A 23,787-nucleotide genomic window follows, 5' to 3' on the forward strand; every position below is an offset into this window, starting at 1 on the left:
GTTGTCCACATCTCTCCTGAAGTGGGGCGCACAGAACTGGACACAGTACTCCAGGTGTGGCCTGACCAGTATTGCAGAGAGGGGGAGGATCACCTCCTTGGCCCTGCTAGAGATGCACCTGTGGATGCACGACAAGGTCGGGTTAGCCCTGCCAACCGTGACCTCACATTGTCAGCCCGTGTTCATCTTGGAGTCAGTAATGACTGCCCCCGTGCTCTTAAGAAGGGAGTTTCCCATCTTATAAGTGTGCTGCTGGTTACTACTGCCCAAGTGCAGCACCCTGCACTTGTCAGTGTTGAAGCGCATCCTGTTTTTGCTAGCCCACCCCTATAACCTACCCAAGTCTTGCTGCAGTCTTTCCCTCCCTACTAGCATGCTCACCTCACTCCAAATTTTGGTATCATCAGCAAATTTTAACAGGGTGCTTTTCACCCCATCGTCCAAATCACTGATAAAGAGATTGAACAGCGCGGGCCCAAGGACCGAGCCCTGGGGGACTCCGCTGCCCACTTCTCTTCAGGTTGAATATCACCCATCCACCACCACCCTCTGAGTGCAACCCTTGAGCCAATCTGCAATCCATCTGACTGTGTAGGCATCAGTGCCACAGTCACCCAATTTCTTAATGAGGATGGGGTAGGAGACGGTGTCAAAGGCCTTGCTGAAGTCCAGAAAGACTACATCCACGGCAACACCTGTATCCAAGGCTTTTGTGACCTGATCATAAAAGGCAATCAGGTCGGTCTGACATGAACTGCCCCTCATGAAACCATGCTGGTTGCCCTTGAGCACCATCTCTGAGGCCAGCCCATCACAGTTGTGCTCCATGATGATCTTCTCAAAGAGTTTCCCTAGGATTGAGGAAAGACTGATGAGCCTATAGTTGCCTGGGTCCTCCCTCCTCCCTTTTTTAAAGATGGGGACCACGTTGGCTACCTTCCAATCATCTGGCACCTGGACCAAGCACCACGAGTGCTCAAAGCCGTGCCAAGGGCCCTGCTAGCTCCCTCAACACCCTAGGGTGGAGAGCATCTGGACCCGCTGATTTGAACATGTCCAGCCCCTCCAGAAGCTCTCTAACCCAGTCCTCCCCAACCTGAGGTCTGGAGGCATTCCCCTTGAGTCCGTCTTGCATCACGGTGGGGAAGTCCCAGTCCCTGCCCAAGAAAACAGAGGTGAAGAATTGGTTAAAAAGGTCTGCTTTCTCCTCTGGCGCAACCACCAGATTGCCCAGAGGATCTTGCAGGGGCCCCACATTTCCTGGTACTTTCTTCATCCTCCCTATATATTTGAACAAGGACTTTTTGTTATCTTTGATTTGAGTCTCCAAAGTGTATCTGTAAAAATGGGATAAATCAGGGTTCCCGACTTCCAGAGGTGCACTCTCAGTAGTCTCCTGGGTGTGTCTAGAAAGAGGGCAAGTCAGGGTTCCCGAGAAATGTGCCCCCAGCCATTTTCTGGAAGCGGGCAACCCCCCTTCCCTACTCCCCCTTGGCATGTCTGGAAACAGGGGACCCTGCCTTTCCCCACTTCTAGAGATCTGCCCCAGAAATTGCCCAAGGCAAGTCCCTGGAAGCAGGGAAAGCCAGGTAGACACTTCCAAGACTTGAGGGGGTCCAATTCTGTGCTGGACTGTGCAGGGCAAACAGGACTGTATCTTGAAAGCACCTGCCTGGTGCAGCTGGAGAATGCCGGCAGATCTGGGTTGCCCTCACTTCCCTGCCATAAAGCAAATAGACATCCACGACAATAAAGCAGCACACATTATTACTACTTTTTGTTGCGACCACATTCTGGTGCAACAAAGGGCGTAGAAGTCTATTTGCTTTCACTTTGTATCACCATAAAAAAAATGTTGGTAGTACAAAGGTGATGAAAAACAATGTCTAATTCCATCCTGAATTTTTCTCTTCTCCTTTCGTTTCCAACTTATGAGCCCCAAGCTTTACAGTAATTTACCTTTAAAGTGATAAAGGCAGGGGAAAGTACGGAATGGTCTACTTCTGCAACATTAAATATCTAACTGCAACTGAAGCTGTGATTAGAAAAAGCATTTTCTATTATTTTTTTTCAAATGACCAATTTGGCATAGACAAGAACCCCACAAAATGATATGCCTGGTTCATTTTTGGAGGCACAAAAAAAAGCTATTATTAACTCCCTGTTTGAGTATGATGATGTTAAATAGATAGCAAATTTCTTTCACTTTGATATATTAAAATTAATGTTTCTAGTCACATTAATGAAATTTTTGCTGGGTATTAACTTTGGGTGGCAAACAGCTTACTTTCACTGTATGGGTTATGAGATACTGTCATATTCCCTTTAGCCCATTCTTTCAATGAACTTGGAATAGGCCTTAATCATGATACTCTGGAGAAGTGCTTAGATAGGGTAGCACAGAGATGACTTAAATGGAATTTGAAGATCTTTGGTACTTTTTAGTGTCGCAGATTTTTAAGAGGGATCAGTGTCAAATTCAATGGCTATTTACCATAGTCAGGACCAGATTTTCGTAATTCAAAATCTAACAGGTCTCTCAGAACAAAGAGGAAGTGAGTGGATGAATCTCTAGTCCTTCGTGCATAGCACTCTCTCTCTCTCTCTCTCTCTCTCTCTCTCTCTATCTCTCTGTGTGTGTGTGTGTGTGTGTGTGTGTGTGTGTGTGTGTGTGTCCTTCTGTCTCCAATAATTTACTAACCATTGGAACACATTTTCTAACCTGTGTCAAGGAACTGAAATGCTTCGAAATTAATACCTATGCCTTTAGTGGGAGACGAATGAAACATATCATCGGAAATATTCCATTTCCTATAGGATTATCCACTAGTCAGTAAAAATGTATTCTCTTGACAGCCACCTCTGCAACATTGTACAGGAAAAGAAGTTTTGTACAAAAAAATATACACTGTACAAAACAAAGTTATCGTAATAAAGAACACGTGCCAATATGGCAGAGGAAGTTTTACATATTGACATATGTGGCACGGCAATGATTTTTTTCCCTATTTTAATGCCCTTATATTTGTGATTTATTTTCTACACTTTCCCCATTTTTCTGTTAAGTTTAACAGAAATACATTGTAGAATTAAAATACCATCTCTGGTATAATCATTCCTTTTGTTATGGGAATCCAGCACACAATAGATTCATTACTTTATTAATCAGCAACCAAAGAAAAATCACTCTTTGGGTTAGGTTTTGCTTTTCACTATAAACAATTAATTTTGCTTGAAGCTTATGCACAACACTATACATATACTTGTCTGTTTTCTCTGTTTTAATCATGCCTAGAATGTTGCTTGTAGTGAAGAATTGAGAAATTGTTGCTAGCGCAGAACAGAGCCACATAGATTAAAACCATTTCCTGTACCAGAGTTCAGCATGCCAAAGAGGCAGGGAATTTCCCAATGGGGATTCTCTAAGTGCTAGCTTGTGTGACTCTCACTTTCCCTGGTAAGCCCTCTATTACATGCAGTCTTATTTATGTACGAGTAAGGGTCATACAATCTAGTGACACACAAGTAAGCCATGTGATGATGATCCGACTGTATAAAAAGGTCATTCTTCACAAAATGGACCCAATTATTAATTAAAACCAAATTTTTTCCAGCCACATAAATAGAAGAACGCAATTTGAAAATCCTGTCCTAGAAGCAAAAAGGAAGCTACAGCAACATAACATGCCCAACGCAGAACTTGGAACTAAGCCTATGCAGGCCCAAAGTTTCCGAGGTACTGTACCCTGTCAGCATATCATATTTAAGATTAAAACAATTCTTTCATAATTGTGACAATAATTCTAACATAGACTGATTTAAAAAAATAGTGTTGCCAACTCTCATGATTTTATACCAAGTCTCATGACATTTGTGGTGTTTTGTTCCCTTAAAGTCCCAGATCTTGGACCTGTGACAATCTTTTATTTTTTCTTATTTTAAGGTAAAAATAAAAAAAAAATGGGGAAAAAATCCTAGCTGTCATGGTTGCAGAAAAAGGTAGAAAACGTGACCTGATTACATCCTAAGAGCTCAGAAACCATAAAGTAGAAAAGAACCCCAAATTAATTTCTAAATAATGCCATTAATTATCATTTTTTTTGGATCTGACTTGATTTTGAACACCTGGGGTTGGCAACACTGAAATAATTAATTGTACTTTTTCTGAATTACCATTAATTGGTGTTAGCTATGTTTGTAAGTTACCTCATCTAGCAAATGTCAATTAAATTAAAAGCCTTGAGCACTATGCTGTAGGTGTTTACAAGAATACAGCCTCTTGGTAATGTGAAAATTAATGTACTTAGAATGAACTGTATTAGCAACAATCAATATTGGTAGAGACAAGTAAGTTTTAACATAAGGTTATAGCCAAAGAATGAGGCTTGTTCTCCTTTGTAACAGTAGAAAGCTCCTCATCAACATTACCTAGGCCAAAACATGTTCACCTGCGCCCTGCTCTTCAGAGGTCTCTCAGTGTGAATGACTTGTCTCAGTGTCGGCGGGACTATGCTGGAATGTACAGGCTGTATGGTATGTCCACGTGCTGCTTGTTAGCCAAGCTGCACTGTTGTAAAGTAGTGAGATAAGTTAAGTCACAAACCTTTTCACCTTTTTCATACCTTCTCTCACAAAATAAAGCACAGAAGAGAGGCACTGGAAGCCAGGTGAGGACTATTCTTGCCTGTTAGTAATTTCACACTTCACATTGAAGCATATTAAAAGTGGATGTAAAGGTCACTGAACTGTTGCACCAATCCTAAATGTCATTTGTTAGAAGCTGAAATCTCATTTGTGCAGGGTGACAAAAAAAGATTATCTAGAATTTATTTTTATTTTTTTGTCTTTGAACCATGATTGTAAAATATGCAAGACATTTTCCTCATTGCAGGTGGGAGGGAAAATTATAGACTGAATAATTTTCTTTGCAAAACTGAATTTATAGGTTGGGGATATTTGAGGAGTTGTTCAAAATTACCTTGTATATCATTTTTATTTTTGCGTTATTATTTTAGAAACACAACAGCTACCTCTAAATGTGCTTCCAGTACAAGACAGTATAAGCCTCTATGACTAATCTACCATTGATTTTAAAAAATTGTTATTAGCTTTGTATTAATATAAAATAACTCACTAATACATTTTTTTTCCTTGGAATTCTGGCACATTTAATTTCCTTTAATTTTACACACTACCACCTATTATTGCTGCTTCTGCTGCTTGCGTATCCATTTTCTGGAATGACTTGACCAGAACTTTTTTCCTTTCTTGTTTGTGTTGACTGATGTAGAAAAACCACTCTTCACCCGTGATGCATCACAACTGAAAGGGACTTTCCTCAGCACAACTCTCAAAAAGAGCAACATGGGCTTTGGATTTACCATCATTGGTGGGGATGAGCCAGATGAGTTTCTACAAGTGAAGAGTGTAATTCCTGATGGGCCTGCAGCACAGGATGGTAAAATGGAGACAGGTAATTACATTGGTTCTTGGGGTGCTTGCTGTGATAACTGGAATCAGCTGCTGTTGTTTGATTGGCACCACCTTCTCTCTAGCCTCCTTCATGAGTAGGTGATATCTTTCTAGTGTCATTTTTCAAGTGATAGGAGCCATATGTCGGGGGGGGAAATCTACCAAAAGAAGAATTTCCTTTGCAATCTCTCCTTTTACAAATGTCAGAAAAACTCTTTGCTATAAGATTTTATACAGGGAGAAAAATGCTCAGATATGCATAACAAATCCCAGGTATGATGCTTTTCTGTTTACGGGCTTAAATTACCCAAGAGAATTTTGTGCGTATAGAGAACTAGAGTAATCTATAGACTCAAATTTCTCTCTGAAAAGATTGTTTTGTAAAATAGTCAAATTAGAGTTTGAGCCAACAATCTTGCTAATGAGGGTAGCAACTACTTAGAATAAAGATTCTGGCCTGACCTCAGATCCGTGTATTAAAAGAATGCTTCTGGATGCACACCCTTACTCTTCCTCCATGGAACATGGGTTTAGCTGTCAAACCAGCTGTCACAAATGCTTCTTTGCCTTCCGAGAGTGTTTACAGTCCTGTGGTCTGGGCTGAAGTAGGAAAATGAAGACTGGCCTGGGAAAACACAAGTGAACCCATACACAAAATTCTTCCTCGATCCCAAAAGAAATTTTTGAGAAGAGATAAGAACACCTGGAATTATCACAATTCAGTTATAACCCAGGAGGTCTTTGGTAGTATGAAGCCACAGTGAACACAGCGCATAAGGATATGGTCGTAGCCTGCCATAGACCTCTGCTGGACATCATACAAGTTAGTGGGGGAAGTGCCTTTGGAGCCTCTTGTATTGTAGGGAAAATCCACATATACACATGCATAGAAGTTGTGCAAGGAGAATTCTATCAGATAAACTAGTCCCTACTTCCGTAGATTTTTATGTTAAAGGGAATTATCCAGACTATAACATATTGGGATATATAACCCAGGATTATTGCCAGTAGAGTAAGGGCCAGATAATTTTCTCTAAGGCTTTGGAAGCAGGGATTGGCAATTTTACTATTTTTAAAATGCCATTCTTGTGCAAACCTGCTATTAAAAATTATGAAAGTTCTTGATGCCAGATAAATAATAAAAGCTAGCTGATACAACATGAAGTAAAATGTAATTTTTAGTAACAATTTATAACAACTGTTCTGGGGACTTGAATCTTATTCATATTGTTGCCGTCTCAGGATGCAAATTGGTATACAAAGGGAAAAGTGAAAAGGCTAAGTGGTAAAGAAATGGTGCGACAGACTAGCTGAAACTCTGAAACGATGAATGCTATAGACAGTAAAACTAATGTGTTACCGATGAACTGTGCTTGATGAGTTTCAAATTGCTTAATTTGCATCAGGGTCTTTATGAGGTAATGGTTCAAGATAGCCTGATCCAGAACTTGAAGTGTGATGTCCAAGCAGTATTTTAATGTGTAAGGGTTATTGATAGATGTTCCTGAATTTTCCAGAGAAGGGTTTGGAGTATATTTACAACTAAGCCAAATCCTGATACTGAAACAAATGTTGGTGCCATTGTAACACTGCTGGTGGCAGTTGTCATTATTTACTGCAAAGAGAAATTATGGAGAAAAAATTTAAAACTTTACAGCAAAATAACATTAAAGGTTTTGTTGAAAACAACAAACGCAAGGAAATTAGGAAATTAGATGAAAATATCCTAAACATATAGAATTATTCTATCTTATATTGCATATTTCAGACATATGCCTGATGTACATATGAAAATTCTACTCTCAGATGACTCCCTGCAACTCCTCAAAAATCAAGTTTGCCATCAGAGATCCTGGTTTTCCCTGATAAAAAAATTGCAAATTCTCTTACAAATTCATTATTAAAATAAGCCCCCCCCCCTTGCCCTGCTGGTGCCCCTCGACCCCTGCCACCCCCAAACCTGCTGGAGGAGGCCCCCAGCTGCCAGGGCTGTGGGGCCAGGGACCCAGGTCCACACACCCCTGCCCCACCAGGAGGTGGTGGCTGTTGCAGTGAAGCACAGCACAGAGCCCAGCCCACCCACCCCCCGTGCATGCTGTGTGCTCAGACAGGGGTGGGGCCAGCTTCCCACTGTGGCATGAAGTCCCAGGGGGGCAGGAGAGAACCCATACCCCCCAGAACTGCTGAAACCCAACACACAAATCTGGGGGCCCGCACCTCCTGGGAAGGGCTGGCAGAATGATCCGGGGGCTGGGGAATTGATCAGGGGCCTGGAGAATTGAACTGGGGGCTGGGGAATCAAATGGGGGGCTGTGGACTTGAACCAGGGGCTGGGGAGTCAACCCAGGGGTAGGAAATCAAGCAGGGAGCTGGGGAATTGACCCAGGAGCTGGGGGAATGTTCAGTTCCTCGTTCAATTCCCCAGCTCCCCGATCTTTCCCCCAGCTCTCTGATCACTTCCCCCAGCTCTTCCTGAGGGGGGCACAGGCTCCCAAATAATGCGGGATGACAGCAGGCTGCCGCTGCCAGCTGGGGATGGCAGTGGCTCTGGGCTATTTCCCCAGCCCACAGCAGCAGTCTGCTGAAACCCTGCACACAGATCCAGGGCTCATGCCATCCATGAAGAGCTGAGGGAATGATCAGCTGAGGTGGAGAATCAAACAGGAGCTTCGGTTGACAGATGAATCCACCCCAGCTCACAGACAGCACACGGTGCCCTGCTGAGCCAAACTGCACCCGCACAATGCTGCAGCTGCTGTGTGGGTGCCAGATGTGAAGAGGCAATCCCTGCTGTCCCCCGCTAACCCACTCTGTGGCGGGGGGGGGGCTCTGCCATGAGGCCTCAGAAGCCCCAGTCGCCACTGCTGCATCTGGTGAGTGCAGGGCTTTTTTTTTTTTTAAAGCTCCACACTCACCGGATATGGAGCATGCTGCCACTGCTAGCTGAAGCTAGTGCCAGCACCCGAGTCTGTCCGGCAGAACTCACACCATGCCAAGCACTGGGAAAAACCCAGTGCTGGCGTTGGCCCCAGCCAGCAGTGGCAGCATGCTGTCATCCTGCACATAGATCATTGGGCCCACACCCCTGGAGGGCTGTGGGGCTATGCCAGACACCTCCTTGGGGGAGTGGGCCCTGGTTCTGCATGCAGGATGACAGCAGGTGCTGCCACTGGCAAGTGGCATTAGTTTTGCTTTGAGGTACAGTTTCACAAGAACTCCTTCACCTATCTCCTTGAAACTTGGCATGCCTCATGACCTCAGAAGGGGCTACTGTCCTTGCAAGAAATGACAATGTTATTGGCATTTTTGTGATTCCCTATTATAGCCTATGGGCGAAACTTCGAAATGCGTCAAAACAGCGAAACAGTTTAGATGAAACAAAATGGAACAGTGCTTCAAAACAGCAAAATGAAACACTGTTCCTTCAAAACAGCGAAATGGAAGTTGAAATGAAACACTGATGCTTTGTGCAGCCCTACTCACTAGTATACTTTTTTCAGGTTAACTGTGTTGCATGGCACAGAGTCATTTGATATAATTTTACTTTTCTTGTTTTTAAATAGCGTCTCTACTGTGATTCTTACCTTGCCTCTTAAGTTACAGTAGTCTAACCATAACAAGAAGATCATGATTATAACTGCCTATAAAGAACCAGGTTTCTAAGGAAATCTTATTGCTCCACCAATAACTCCAGCTGTAACACTTTTCTTTAAGAAAGGAAGCCCAAGTAAGGCTCTTTATCGTACTCTACTACTAAATGCCCTCCGTGATGGAACCTGCTGGCATCATACCCAAAATAGGCTGTCACAGATGATGGGATTGAAGATAGTTATTAGGGGTGTACAAAGCGGGCCCTATTTGATTCAGATTTGGATTCATCCTGAATCAGGGACACTGATTTGATTCGTTGATTCAGATCACTGTCCCTAATTCGATTCAGCCAAATCCAAAGATTCGATTCTGATTTGGAGAATCAGCGATTCGGATATAGGCACAGCTTTAAATGTTTTTTCTACATACCTCGAGGTACCACTGTGGCTTGTGAACGCTGTGATGCTGGGGTGCATGGAGCATCCCACAGGAGTGCAGGGGGGCCCTCCACATGCTTGGTGGTGAACATACTTTTGGCCCACTGCAAGTACTTTGGGTCCACTTCCAAGTTTGCTGCCAAGCACACTGGGGAGCCCCCCATGGTTCTGTGGGGCACTCCATGCACCAAGCCGGGGTGGGCCCTGTGCACTTCCCAGCAGACCCAGAAGTGCTTCTGGTCCACTTCCAAGTCTGCTGCTGAGCGTGCTGAGGAGCCCTGCATTCTTCTTTGGGACACTCCATGCGCTCCAGCATTGCATCATTCACAACCTGCCTGCTACCTAGAGGTATGTAGAAAAAACATTTAAAGCTGCGTCTATGTCCCAATCTCTGAATCTTTCTAAATCTCTCCGAATTGATTCGGGGGGTGGGGGTTCCAATTCAATTCAGAGAGATTAAAGAGTCTTCTGATTCAATTCAGATTCAGAGATTCAGCCACCAAATTGGGCCAAATAGCCGCAAAATCGAATTGGGGACTGAAGGTTTGCATAGCCCTAATAGTTATGTGGTGTCACTGGTTATAGCAATGATTCTCTTCTAGGGTGCCACAGCACTCTGGAATCTCTTGAGATCCTTTCAAGTGTGCCATGGGGAGCCACACAATGTTAGTACTGCAAAAAGATTCACAAGACAAATCCAGAAATTAAAAAAAAAAGAATCCATATTGTTAAAAACATTCTAGCTAATTTTGGTTCTTTGCAACAGAACAATTGCTCCTCTGTAATCATAATTTTTCTGTAATCAAAAAAGTGAAAACTAAGAGCTGGCATCTTCTAAGGAGTGCCTTGGAAGATGCCAAGGTGGTGCTTGGAGTCTGAAGATGTTTAGAGACACTGGTCTGTAGCACCCTGCACAAGTAGAACTGGACATTATGGATGCCTTCTCATCCTGTTGTTTGCAACTGTGGCTATGGGGGTGCTTCAGTGCATACATTCCTGTCCTTTGCATAGAATACCTTTCCTCAGAAATCTCCATGTACATCAGGTGGAAAATGCCAAAAGCTCAGGGTTTATGTGGATAAAATTAAATTTGCCCTTTGTGGTTTTACTAAGGCTTACTATCTCTGACATAAGATTGCTAGCTCTCACAATTTTATAATGAATCTCTAGGTCAGCAGTTCCCAATCTGTGGTACAGGCACCACCAGTGGTACTCAGACAACCTGTTAGTGGTACATGTTAACAGATTTATTATAATTACTTTATATGACATAATTTGCTGGTGGTACTTAAGGTTGAACTGAAAAATGTGCTGGTAGTACTTAACGTTGTATCATTTTAAATTGGTGGTTCATAATATGTCACAGTTTGGGAACCACTGCTCTAGGTAGTTAGGTATGCTTCTTTGGGTAGATGTGATATCTTTTATTAGACCAACTGAGTAGTTGGAAAAAAGTTCTTTGGAAGCTTTCGGGCACAAGCACACTTCTTCAGGCATAAGGAGTCTCTGCTGGCATTGGCATTGTTAAAACCCAGCTCCTGGGTTCAGGTGACTAAAGTATACGAGTATCTCAGCATTTATTTGAAAGAAATATATTTCTAGCCTTCATAGTTGCAGAGAAGGGATTAAAAATGTGACCAGAATAGTCCCTTAAGGCTCAAACCATGAAGTAAACCAAAAGAATACACAGTGTATTGTTAGGGTTCTTTAAAAAAACATTTTTTTGTTGTTGTTGATCTCTTCATTTTGAGGGGTCTGCTTCATGTTTTTTGAATACTTACATTGGCAATATCTTTACTATTGTGTGCTAATGACATATAAAATAATGTTAGTAAATGACAAATCAGAAAGAAATTCTTCCTTCTTTTTTTCTAAGTATAGTATGAATTTACAATGTTCATTTTGCATATGAACAGATATATTAATATGGCCTACGGGAAAATATGCACTTTGTTTGAGCTTTGCAGCCATTGTGTTCATCTTTCTTAAATTAATTTTCTTCATATTTCTTAAAATGTCTATTGCCTTTAGATAATATGAGCTCTCTCCAGTGGCCAAGATAATAACCATGTATTCCCACTTACGTTAACCAAAGACCCTGGATTAAAGTGCTTTTTTATTTCAAGTTATTGAATTCAAATCCTCATGTGGTTTCTATTTTCATTACATTTTACTCGTTCTTTTTATTCTCTCAGTAAAACATGGACTGCTATATAATACACACTGAGTGAAAACATGGCCAGAGACAGGTCTAACTTCAAAATTTTCATCTGATTAAAAAAAGCATTGTGATTACCCAATATCTGGGTTTTGAACCAGCTTATTACAAAGAAATGGACTGGGTGCGTTATTTGGATCTCAATCAGTCCACAAATCGCTTCCTAAAACTTTGTTACTGACATGTCACTGGTGAAAATATTTAAATTACCCAAGAAAAAGAAATGATACAAAATGCCCATTATTAGCCCTTCATATGACCTTTCTGGGCACTGGAAATACCTCCTCTGACAAAATCTGTGAAGGTTGCTGCTATTAAAGAAATAAGTAGTCTTTCCTCCTGCACCAATTTTTCTTCTCTCTCATTTCTCTCTTCTCCCCACCTGCCCTATTCCTCTCCACCTTGCCACCACCCACTCCTTGAGTAATATCCTGCCCCTACTGAACCCAATGGGAATTTGCTGTGGATTTCAGGATTTCAACCCTGTTTCTCTTGTTAATTTTCCCTGTTAATCTCCTGTTTCTCTTTCTTCTTTCAGTCTCCTCCCACTCCCACCTATCTCATCTCAAGACCATATCCTTTCTATCCCTCTCTCATTGCTTCAGCTGTTACTGGGTGGTTCATCATGGTTGTGACTGTGGTCTGGGGTAGGCATACCTCAGCTAGCTATAAAGGAGCTGGCTTGTATACCAGTAGCCATATGGCCAAGGCAGGACAGAACCCAGTGTACACTGGAAAACTCTTCTCTGCTGGGTAATTACTTGAATCTATGCTGAGCAGTATGCCAATCTGGCTAAACTGTTAGTAGTGCCTGAGCTTGGAAATCAAGATGGTACCAGCACTCTCAGAGCAAATGCATCAGGTATTAGCCACATGCTGTGCTGCCTTGTACCATATTGAATTCTCCTAAATGCCTTCTTAGGCACCTAATTCCAAAAACATAGGCACCACTGGCCTTCATGACACTTCCATCCAGCTGCCATTTAACTCTGTAGGTGCCTGAGGTCTCTACATTTCTCCTCCTGAACCTAAGTGTTGACACCTCTAAGCAGTTCAAAGTCCTTGCTCATGCATAAGCTCTGATGAAATCATCAAATTAATCAAATGACTAGTGCAACCTCTTTTTTGGGACCACCCTGGGCTTCTCCCCATGCAAGGTGTACAAGGCGAGACAAGTAGAAGATAGAACGATCCCTAGAAAGCGATCCACTGGACAGGAACAGGAAGCTCAAGTGGAAATTATGCACAGTACTTGTTTTCTCTGTGCTTTCATTTAATCACGGGCAGTAGAAACAGGGAGTAGAGCAAAAAGGGCCAATAACCAACTTTGCATGTTTACATTTTACTCAGCTCAAGTGAATTCTGAACATATTCAGGGAAGGTAAGAGCAAAGAAAAGTTCGGCCATGGGTTCTGATCCTCAGGAGAGCTGTGGGGGTGGGCTGGATTACTGCTGGGGGTACAAGGGGGGTGCATTTAAATTAGAAGTGGATGAGTAGGTGAGTAAAGTAGGTGAGTGGACTAGTGTTGGGGAGTATGCCTGAGGCAGGCCTAAGTAGCAATACAGACATACCCTCTGATTTCTTCATGTGTGTAGTATAAACTGCTTCCCACTGCTTCACCTCTGCCACCTTCAGTGTGCTGCTTATGTTGTCATACAGCATATAGAGAGCTGAATCCATCAACTTTTGTTTGCTGGGGACAAAGTGCAGCACAGACAGACACATAAAAGCATAGAATTGGAGACATTTACCTAAAATTATCCATTTCCTGGGGAAAAGTGACACAATAAATACAAATTGCAAATGCATGACAGCTTGTACTTCACTCCTCATTCAACACAGACCTCTGCTACTGAAACTAATGGAGGTCTCCTGTTGTTGGTTGTAAGTCCCTTTTCCTCACCACAAGACAAAATCACTCATAAATACAAAGCTACTATATCACACAACATTATAAATAAAGAATTAAAAAGTTAAATGTGACAAAGCATAGCTATTGTTGGAAATATGAACCATTATGTTATGTTTACCCTCACTCGCAATCCATTTTTCTGTACTTTTGTTTGCTTGAAATAGCCTTTCACAGGCAAATCATAATTTATACTTAGAGAATGCTTTAACTTCCACTCTGTGTTGTTTCCGGCATCACAGTATGTCACTATAACAGATAATAGGCAGTCATAAATTCTAGCCATTACTAAAGATCATGTACCAGGAGAAAAAAAATCTCACTATGTACTAAAACTGTAATCAATCTATGAAAAACATACAGCATCCTACTTCTGTTTATATATATTTTAATAAGTAAATTAGGAAAGTATTAGAATGACTGAATTCATAATACCTAGAGAAAAGAACATAGTGAGCGTGTCTACACACGGCACTACATCACCATAGCAACATGCTACAGCAATGTAGCATCAGGGGGCACAAACTGTGATATATGTTGCCATGGCAAGGTGCTCCCTCCTTATAGCGTGTTGCTACAGTGATGTAGGGGCTAAAATTACCATGTGCCACTAGCATGGTGCAATACGGGCTGTTACTGCACCATCATTTAGTACTTTCCTTTTGGAAAGGAAGTACTAAATGATGGTGCAGTACCAAAGACATATGTACATAAGCCCGTTATCACCTAATGATCTGTGGTGGTATTAAGACGATTCCGACAAATTTTGTTCTTTATGTTGTCATTTTAAAAGCCCATGCATAAAGAATGACAAGTCTTATAAATCTGTAATCTTCCTCTTCCATCTGAATGCATCATATTAAATCAACAGACTGCTACATTACGATATTTAACTTAGGTCAATGAAGGATAAACAAATTGTCATAAATTCTTGTTTACTAGGACAGTTTTTGCAACTTTTGCAAGTTGCCAGTTCAGTAAGCAGAGCACATTGAACTCTGTGGTTGCCAAAAATGCTGCAGTTGCAGAAACATTTTTCTTCTATCAAATGTAATTAACATCCCTCTTACTTGATTTGGTTTTATACTTCTGTGAACAGACAAAAATGTACAATGAAAATAGTAGTTGTCGTCATCATCTAATTTGCCATTTCATTAAAGAACTAGTGTCAAATATTATGTTATTATTTAAAAATGAGAACTACTGGGAATGGAGAAAGGAACTGAATTCTATATTAAGAAATGACAGAAGCGAGAACTTGATAATGAAATATCAAGATTAATAACCTAGAACTGTCAATTTCAATGTGGTCCTTATGTATTCATTCTACCTTTCCGTACAGTTTTAGTAATACATTTTCTGTAATCTTTTCATGCCTTTTTTATATTATTTACTTTTCTTCTAAACTTGTTAATCTAGCATAAAAAGGAGCTGCAAAAAGGGGGGTTTTGAGAGAGACTTTTCCTGTTAAAGAACGAGGGAGGCCCTGAGCTGTGGAGGAAGGGAAGTTGGTGGTTAGTCAGTGTTTTGTACATAGTGGGCTCTCTGTGGGAACTGTTCATTGTGAATGAGGTCAGAGGCTGTTGGCAGAGTGAGCAGTATGATGTCTAACCTACTGTTCTTTGATACTTAAATAACTGATTTTGATCACTGCTTCCCCTTCATGAGTGTGTTGCACTGACCAAGGCAAAAGAAATTATTTTAAGAGCCAGCTGTTTAAAGATGACTGGGAGCTAGGGACAGGAGAGTTTTGAGGAGTTTATGGGGACCACAGTATCACAATGCTTGAGAAATGTCACATTACTAAAGCTAATTCACCTTCTAGCTACTTGTACCTATGGGGACCATGTCCATACAAGGATCCTATGTCTCCACCTAGATAATGGTCTTGATTTGGAGAAAAGTGACAGGTAGGAAAGTTACAGGAGCTGACAAGCACCTCAGAACCCTTTCTAACATGAGGCTCGTGGAGCTGTCAAAGAAAGGTTGCTGGCTAAAAATGACCGTAACTTCTTTGCTGTGGTAGCAAAGTGAAATGAGCTACAGGGATGAAGCTGAATCTGGCTACCTCCCGTGCAACACACACCCCCAACCATTCATTATCAAGATCAGGAACCAATACACATGTGTAGGGCTGCTTTGCACACATAGGAGCCTCAATTTTAAATGATCTTTGCACTCCAAAATGTAGACACTACATTAATTTAGCCACCTGATGAGTTTTACAGCTATTTGATAAAAAGAATTCAGGATCACTTAGGTGCTTAAATCCTGCTTAGGTCCTGCTTAGACCCCTATTTTACCAAGCTGGAACTAACCCAATACTTTTAAAACTTTGCAAAGTCCTCTGAGATCTCAAAATACAATGATTATTGTAAGCTGTAATACTGTAATTAGCATTATTACTGAAAAGAACCCTAGGCTAGTTTGGTGTAATTAAGTATCAAGGCAGATCGATTGTACACGTATGCAGATGTGAAATACATACAAAAAGGTGAACCAACTACATTGCATGTTAACTGTATGCCAGCTTTCAACCTTGTTTTGATTTTAATGTTCCCATTATTTACTCATGGTGCATTGTAAAAATACCCATGGTCACAGTACAAAAAGATAGATTTTCAGGGATATACCTCAGGAGATAAGCCAGTCCCTGACCAAGACTGAGACAGAAGAAACAAGAAAACTTCCCCTATGTGCAAGATTTTCCATTATGAGGTTACTTACCCCTCCAGAGTATCCTGCATTGTCCCCTGTCAGCATCAGGATATTAGGCTAGGTGAACATTTTAGTCCCATTTAGTGGTAAAGTTTATTCAGCAATTACACAACTTGCCTTCCAGATTCATTGTAAATAAGCATTGTGACATTTTGACAATTTAAGCATTGTGACATTTAAAAAAATGGCTTTCACATTTAAAAACTGAAATTTCCTGGTAATGTAAAGTTGGATGCTTTTAAACACAGAGATGTTTTTTAAGGATAAGCAGCTTCCATTTACTTCTAAGACTGTTGTGCATGCTATTTGTGCTCCTAATGAAAGGAATAAAAAATCATTTGGCCTCAGTCAATTCCTCAGTCAATTTGGGACTATACTAAGTAACATCATATCACAACATCAGTCACAACTTTATTTAGCCTGTCGGCACCTATAGAAGCAAAGATAGTAAGAAGGTTAACTGTCCTCCTCCTTTTGCTAGGTGCATTCTTTGTGATTTCATCCATAGGTTAATAGTACTGATAGGCTTGTGCTATATTAGTATGTCTCTAATCCAGGGGATAAAAAGCTTAATCTCTTTCATTCCACCCAAACACAAGCAAAATAATGTTTCAATGAGAGTGGTTGGCAGTAGCTGGTGGTTACTGGCTTGAAGTGAGATCAGTGATTCCAAAGTACTGGAAAGGGGCATTTTTGTTGGTAGGGATGCCAGCTTCTAGATATGAGATAAAACTGAAGTCTTGACCGTATTTGTTAAAGATTTCACAATGCTTTAACTCTCACATGTTCTGGCCAAATTCTGTCTGCAAGCACGCTATCTGGATTCTGCCCACCTATATTCACTCTTTTGGCTTATTTAGATACCATGTCCCCACCCCCTCCCACTTCCTAACCTACATTGTTGTTGCTTTATGCCATTAAATGCCTACTGTACTGGATGGCTGTATTCCAGCAGTGGCAAACATTAGAGTTTATTATATATCCTCAATTCAGCCAGCAGCATAGATGCACTGAGGAATGAAAAGTGTGTTAGATTTGCAGAGTGCTATTTTAGCAACCATTCCCTCAGCATGCCCCCTCTGCACCTTACTGGTTTGAAATTCCTTCCTCTGCATGGGACAAGAGTCTAAAGGGATCAAGACTTACCCACATAAGGAAACTATCTAGAGCTCTTGCTAACTGGGCCAGGTAGTGCCGAGCTGAAACCCTTTACAGTGCGTGCTGCTTCCTGAACTGGAAGTACATGTGCCTGGGATGATCAGCCTGACTCAGAGGAAAAGCCAATTAGTCCAATCACAGAGTTGCACTAAAGTCAGCTGCATGGTTTCTGGTTCAGGAGATACTAGACTGTATTTCATAGTGTACAGGTTAACACGGCGTATAATTTGACCCTATTTTTCTGATCCAAAACTTTAGGAGTTTCGTAGAGCCTGATAAGTTGACCTAACTTTTTGGATCAGAAATATGGAGTCAACTTATACTGGCCCCTACATGTCCTCACTCAGAGGGTGAACACGTGCCATAACACCACTCGAAGAGGACAGAGCTGGACTCAGTGCTCAGCTGGTGTGGCCCAGGCAGTGCCACTCGCAGGGGATGGGGCCAGATTCAGTGCTTGACTGCCGCGGCCCCATCCCCTGGCAGCGTTTCTGCCTGGGAGGTGCCAGCTTAGCACCAAGCCCATGGCTGCTCACAGGGGATGGGGCTGCGCTGCTCACAGGGGCCAGGGCCAGGCTCAGTGCTCAGCTGGTACAGTCCAAGCAGCACTACTCGCAGGAGACAGGGCCAGGTTTGGCATCCAGCTGAGCAGCATCTCCACAATGATGGCAAGGCCTGCAGGCCATGCTCAGGCTGGGCCCAGGCTGCATGGCCTCCAGCCACAGGGTTGCTGTTGGTATGTGAAGAAGTTCGGGTGGAGTCAGACCATTGTTTGGCTGGGGCCAAGGCCAGGCCACAGCAGCACTGGGGCAGGGGTCAAAAGTACTGAAATAGTGTACAAGTCAAGGTAGAAATTTAAAGGTAAATATTTTGGCTCTCAACCTGGACTTATACACCATGAAATATGGTATTTAAAGTAGCACACCATGTCGTGGCATAGCAGTGCCTGTCATGTGAAGAGAGCAGCATGGCCATGCACACTCCTTTCATGTTCTGTGAACGTGACACTTGAGATCCACTCAAAAGCTGGAACAAAGGACCATCGATTTTTGGCAGCCAATAGATTGATTTCTATGAGAGATTCACAACTGTTGGCTTTTCTTCTTTGCTTCCAAACCTGTTGATCTTTAGAGCAAATATTTTGAAGGAGGTTTGAAGGGTTAAACCATGTGCCAGATTTAGGATTAGGAAAAATTCCTTCCTGACAGCTCAGATAGGCAACAACTGTGGGGATTTTTGCCCTCTTCTCTAGTATAAGGCATAGTCCTTTTCCTATGATACTCTATACATATATATTAACCATACAGTTACCCTATCCTTGCAGTGGTAAAGCATTGATGAAAGCCCTTTTCCTCCCTGGTTTTTTCCCTGTGGCACATGACAAGGTGTTTCTCATTTGTTTTCACAATGTGTTTATGGCTATAGCATGCCATGGGTTGGAGTAGTCCTTTTTAAGAACTGTTTGGAAACCTGACTGCATGAAAATGCAGGCAACTGGACTTGATGGCCCCAGAGGCCCCTTCTAGTGCCTGAGGTTAGTGGGAAATGGACTATTATTCTGCGCTGAGGGTTAGTGGAAGGTGAGCAGCCTAGGAGAGATTTGGTAAAAATATACTCATTTCTTCATGCATCTCCTATAGCTGAAGCTACTCAACATGTTTTAGGGCTGGGCCTTTTTTCTGCTTTTGTAAAATGAATTTAGAGATGCAAACACACAGTTTTATATAAAATATAGAATGCAGAAGAGCACTATCTCTGCTAAACTACCCTTCTTGCCCTGTGATACTTTCACTCTTAGGTGTCCAGTAGCCCAACTTCAGCAGATAGTGTAGAGGGTGTTTCTGGTCCACTTTGTCCCATGATCCAGTGACTAGAGCTCCCACTGTCTGGAGATAAGTGGGATCAAGCTCCTTCTGGCTAAGTACCTAGAACCTGGATCCCCAGTGTCCTAGGCTGTCCTACTAAACTGATAGGCTAAAAGGTGGGTAGATCCTCTCCCCCCTCCATCTCAAGCTTCAGTTGGTAGTTATCTGCCACCTAAGGGCTATAGACATCTATGGAAGTTTCCCAGTCAGATTAAGATCCCAGCAGAGGCTAGAGAGAGGTACATGTCTCAGTGGAACAGCTCTGGATGTGCTCAAAAGGCCTGTAAACTAAATGTCTATTAGAGGCTGGTTAGGATTTTGCTATAAAGGATGAGTCAATTCAGTGGAAAGACTCCACTATCTTTTGATCAAACCACAAATCTTATTTCAGTTGAAACCCATTGTTCTTTGATATAAGTAGAACCAGGACTTGACCTTGTATTTGACCCAGCCTTATATAATTTACTGGATACTTTCTTGATAGACTGATTTGTTAAATTCAGTAAAAGTACAGGAAGTTAAGTTGTTATGTGTTATACAATAGTCTTGGCCAGATTAATTCTAGAGCAAAATGTCTTTGTATTTGTGGACTCATTTTAATATTATCATTTTTTAGATAGACAAAAGAACTTTAAAACTTTTGCTTTTTCTCTGGGGAAGCTTCCTGTTTGGTTTAGAATAGTGATGACATTGTTCAGTGTTCAGAAAGGGTTTCCAAGCCTTGCATGTTTTGCCATGTGTTTCATTTCCATCAGTTCTCTTCATGGTATCAGCCTGAGCATATTTTCCAGGCCATGCTCAATTGCATCCATGGCCTCAACATAAGGAAATGCAGCTGTTTATTATGTAAGAGAGTCAATTGTTTACAATATTATTTATACCTTTGAGAACAGGGCTGAAGTATTTTGAAAAATAGCCAGTTTTGAGAATGTGGTTCTTCATTATTAATAATGAATAGCAATAACTGCTCTTAAGTTTTATGTATGGCTAAAATTGTGCTGCACAGGATTTGTTTAATCTATTCAAGATGCTGAGATGACATCCTGTTTTGAACTTTGCAGTGTAAACAGTGTATTTCATTAGATTACTCAACATAAGAATGCAAAAGGTGATATTTCAGACACCTCACTTGCTGTAGTTATAATGACTTCTACTTTGTTAGAGCTTATTATAGATTTGATTTTCACAAAGGCAATTCAAAGTCACTGTTTTAATTAGAAATGGGAAATAGTTACTGTTCCCAAATTGTAACTTATGCTGCTCACTTTTTATTTGGTTTTGATAAGTCATGTGTAGCCAGTATCATAACGTTCATTTGATCATCGTAAGGAGACCATGGATTAATATATTATTAAACTTCTTCTGTTGTTTATTTTTTCTAAACTTCATACCTGGCCAGCTTTTCATGCTGAAAGCTTCTTCTGTACAAATATTTATGCATAATTTAGGAATCCCAAAACTTTACCAAATTACATGTCATACTAATTCTCTGGGCATAAGGATTTAGCACCATGTAAGATAACAATTCCCATAATGCCCATTAAATCAACCCATGGCCAGATTTAATAGATGCCTAAGTGTGACTCTCTTCCATCCTGCTGGAGTCCCTAAAAATCAATAATGCAGAAATTAGAAGATCCTCCTCCTCTTTGCCACTTTATTATTTTTGTGATCTAGTTCTAAGACTAAGATGGATGAAAGTAGATACTTAATGAGCTGGAGCAAGGTTTAGCCATTTACAGTTCTGTTTCACTGCTAATATATATAAGTATCACATATGCAGGTTTGAGGCATCTAAATTCTACCTTGCCTCATGAAAAAAACCTGAATTATATTAAGACACCTAAAATCCTTACATTTTTGCCTTATGCCTTTATGCTTGTATTTTGTTGATTTGAAATTATTTTTCTTTAAATACAACTTCAGTTTTACTTTAAAAGAAATTGGAAAAATATGTATAGAATCATAGGATGAGAAGGGACCTTAAAGATTATCTGTCTAAAGACTCTGGAACGATGTGTAGGACCTGGGAGATTTTTTTTTTTTTTTTTACTTTTTTTTAATTTATTTAATATATTTAGAATGGCCAGTAAACCAAAAATTCGGTTATTTGAACAGCTCGATATATGAACTCTTTTTGGCCAAATGCCAGTGTTGTGGCCTAATATTCTTTACATGTTACGCTTCCCTTGGATATCCAAGACAGATAGGTGGGTTTTCAAACTGTGTTCCATGGAACCCAGGGGCTCCGCGATCGGTGACCAGAGGTTCCACAAAGAGCCTGGGGGCCATGGCACGGTGAGCCAAGAAGCTGTGAGCTGCTATTGTGGGGCCAGGTCTCCTAGCTCAGTCATTCTTTAGGATAGGGGTAGGGATTTTGCGAAAGAAGAAATTGTATGAAAGGGTTCCATAATTTTAGGAAGTTTGAAAACCACTCAACTGAGAAATAACTTGAGATATTCTAGTCCATCAACTCTTCCTTCATTTATTTTATTTGTTGTATTTTTCCTCCTCAGTGGGTAGCAAAATATGGCTATGAAATAAATCTAAATATGAGAGATGAATTCTTGTTATGTATCAGTTGATTAGATTGCATACTTTCAGTTTATTAAAATCTGCATGTGCTTGTAGGAAGAAAAATTACTAGTTTCTAAATCTGAGTTTATAGCCTCTACTACTTCTGTTTCTTTTTGTACCTAATACATTTTGCCTTGTAAAAGGTACATTTTTTATTTTAATAAAGATATATATTATGATTAACATGATGAAAAAGCACTTTCAAATTCTTACAGTTATTAAAATATTGTTCTGACGGTTGATAGTTTCAAGGAAGATTTTTCCTTAGAATCTGTAGATGCAGTCTTGCCTGCATTATGATGTCAATGTAGTTGATTTTTTTGTCTCTTTTGTATTATTATTATTATTATTATTGTTATAGTTATTCTAGAGTCCCTGGAGAATTTATTTTCTTGTCTTGTTATATAAATAATAGGGCTGTCCGAAGATTCGATTCCTGATTTGATTTGGTGGAGATTCAGCCCAATTCAGTGGCCAAATCTCTGAATCTGAATCAAATCAGGAGACCCTTTAATCTCTCCAAATTGAATTGGAACCCTCTAAATCGATTCAGAGAGATTCGGAAAGGTTCAGAGATTCAGAAATAGACACAGCTTTAAATGTTTTTTCTACATAACTTTAGGTAGCAGGTGGCTTGTGAATACTGCAATGGTGGGGCACATGGAGTGCCCCACAGAAGTGCAGGGCGCTTCCCAGCGCACTCAGCAGTAGACCCAGAAGTGGACCAGAAGCATTTCCAGTCAATTTTCAGGTCTACTGGGGAGCACATGGGGGACCCGCTGTGCCCTCCTGGTTCAGTGACTCCTGGGTCTGGGAGGGGCCCCTGGGGTCCCCACATGGCGGATCGCCGAGCCGAGCAGGGGCGGGGGGCAGGGGGAGCCCTGCATGCTCCCCAGCGGACCCGGAAGTAGACCGGAAGTACTTCTAGTCCACTTCCGGGTTTGCTGTCGAGCACATGGAGGTCCCCCCAACACTCCTGTGGGATGCTCCATGTGCCTCAGGATCACAGCATTCATAAGCCATGCTGGTACCTTGAGGTATGTAGAAAAAACTTTTAAAGCTTGTCTATGGCTGATTAGCTGATTCTCCAAATCAGCATCGAATCTTCAGATTCAGCTGAATTGAATCAGGGACAATGATCTGAATTAATGAATTGAATCACTGTCCCCAATTCAGCCCAAATCCAGATTGAATACGGTCCGTTTCGCACACCCCTAATAAATAAACCATTGGGTTGATGACATCTAGTGATGCTTTGAGGTGTTTTAAATGAAGATAAATATTTTTCAGTTGATCTGACATGTTTTTCTAAATCTCATCTCTTTTAGTTGCTGCTATTAACTTTTTGAAGTGCTAGCGTTAAAATACGTTGTTCATTATTATTTCTATTACTATAGCACCTAAGAGCTCCAGGACCCTTTTGTGCTAGGCTTTTTGTAAAGACAGAACAAATATGTATTTCCTGCTGTGAGCATCTTACAATCTAAGCCTAAGATGAGACAGAGGAGAACAAGCAAACAATGAAGCAACATTAGCTTGCTAGGCAAAAATCAACCTAAAATGTACTGTTGTCTATTTTTCGTAAATATGAAGGTAAAAAGATTTTTGAAAGGAGGGATATGAAAGAGGATAATGAGGTAGTTTTGCTAATGTTTGTGGGGAATTCCTATCAAACTAACAGGCAGGATGAGAGAAAGCATGAAGGTGTGTCTTTGAAAACCTAACTAGTGGGCAATGGAAGCCAGTATTGTGGGTCAGTCAGAAGCAGGAGTCAGCATTTCAGTACTGAGAGATGATGGCATGCGAATGGTCTGTGAAGAGCAGCAAAGAGAGCTGATGTT

General features: G+C 41.2%; 1 protein-coding gene and 1 long non-coding RNA gene across 7 annotated transcripts in view; one reads left to right on the plus strand and one right to left on the minus strand.

Annotated features, from left to right (window-relative positions):
• MAGI2 (membrane associated guanylate kinase, WW and PDZ domain containing 2) overlaps nucleotides 1–23,787 on the plus strand; it is a 1,241,136-nt gene that overhangs the window by 988,267 nt on the left and 229,082 nt on the right. For 5 of the 6 annotated variants that reach the window (XM_090041911.1, XM_090041916.1, XM_090041912.1 and 2 more), the window contains 2 exons: nucleotides 3,615–3,736; nucleotides 5,291–5,473. In XM_090041911.1, the coding sequence (XP_089898037.1) occupies nucleotides 3,615–3,736; nucleotides 5,291–5,473 (305 nt within the window). Of the gene's footprint in view, nucleotides 1–3,614; nucleotides 3,737–4,407; nucleotides 4,534–5,290; nucleotides 5,474–23,787 lie in introns of all 6 variants that reach the window. The other variant, XM_090041915.1, reaches the window with a different exon arrangement.
• Nucleotides 5,495–23,787, minus strand: part of LOC149865531 (uncharacterized) — a 32,270-nt gene continuing 13,977 nt past the window's right edge. Inside the window, exons 3-4 of the long non-coding RNA XR_016441719.1 lie at nucleotides 13,291–13,412; nucleotides 5,495–6,097 (exon numbers count right to left, since the gene is read on the minus strand). This is a non-coding gene — a long non-coding RNA (uncharacterized LOC149865531). The remainder of the gene's footprint in view (nucleotides 6,098–13,290; nucleotides 13,413–23,787) is intronic.

Source organism: Crocodylus siamensis, chromosome 4 (genome assembly GCF_052110815.1).
Source record: "Crocodylus siamensis isolate JL-2025a chromosome 4, ASM5211081v1, whole genome shotgun sequence".
In the NCBI taxonomy this organism is placed as follows: Eukaryota; Metazoa; Chordata; order Crocodylia; family Crocodylidae; genus Crocodylus; species Crocodylus siamensis.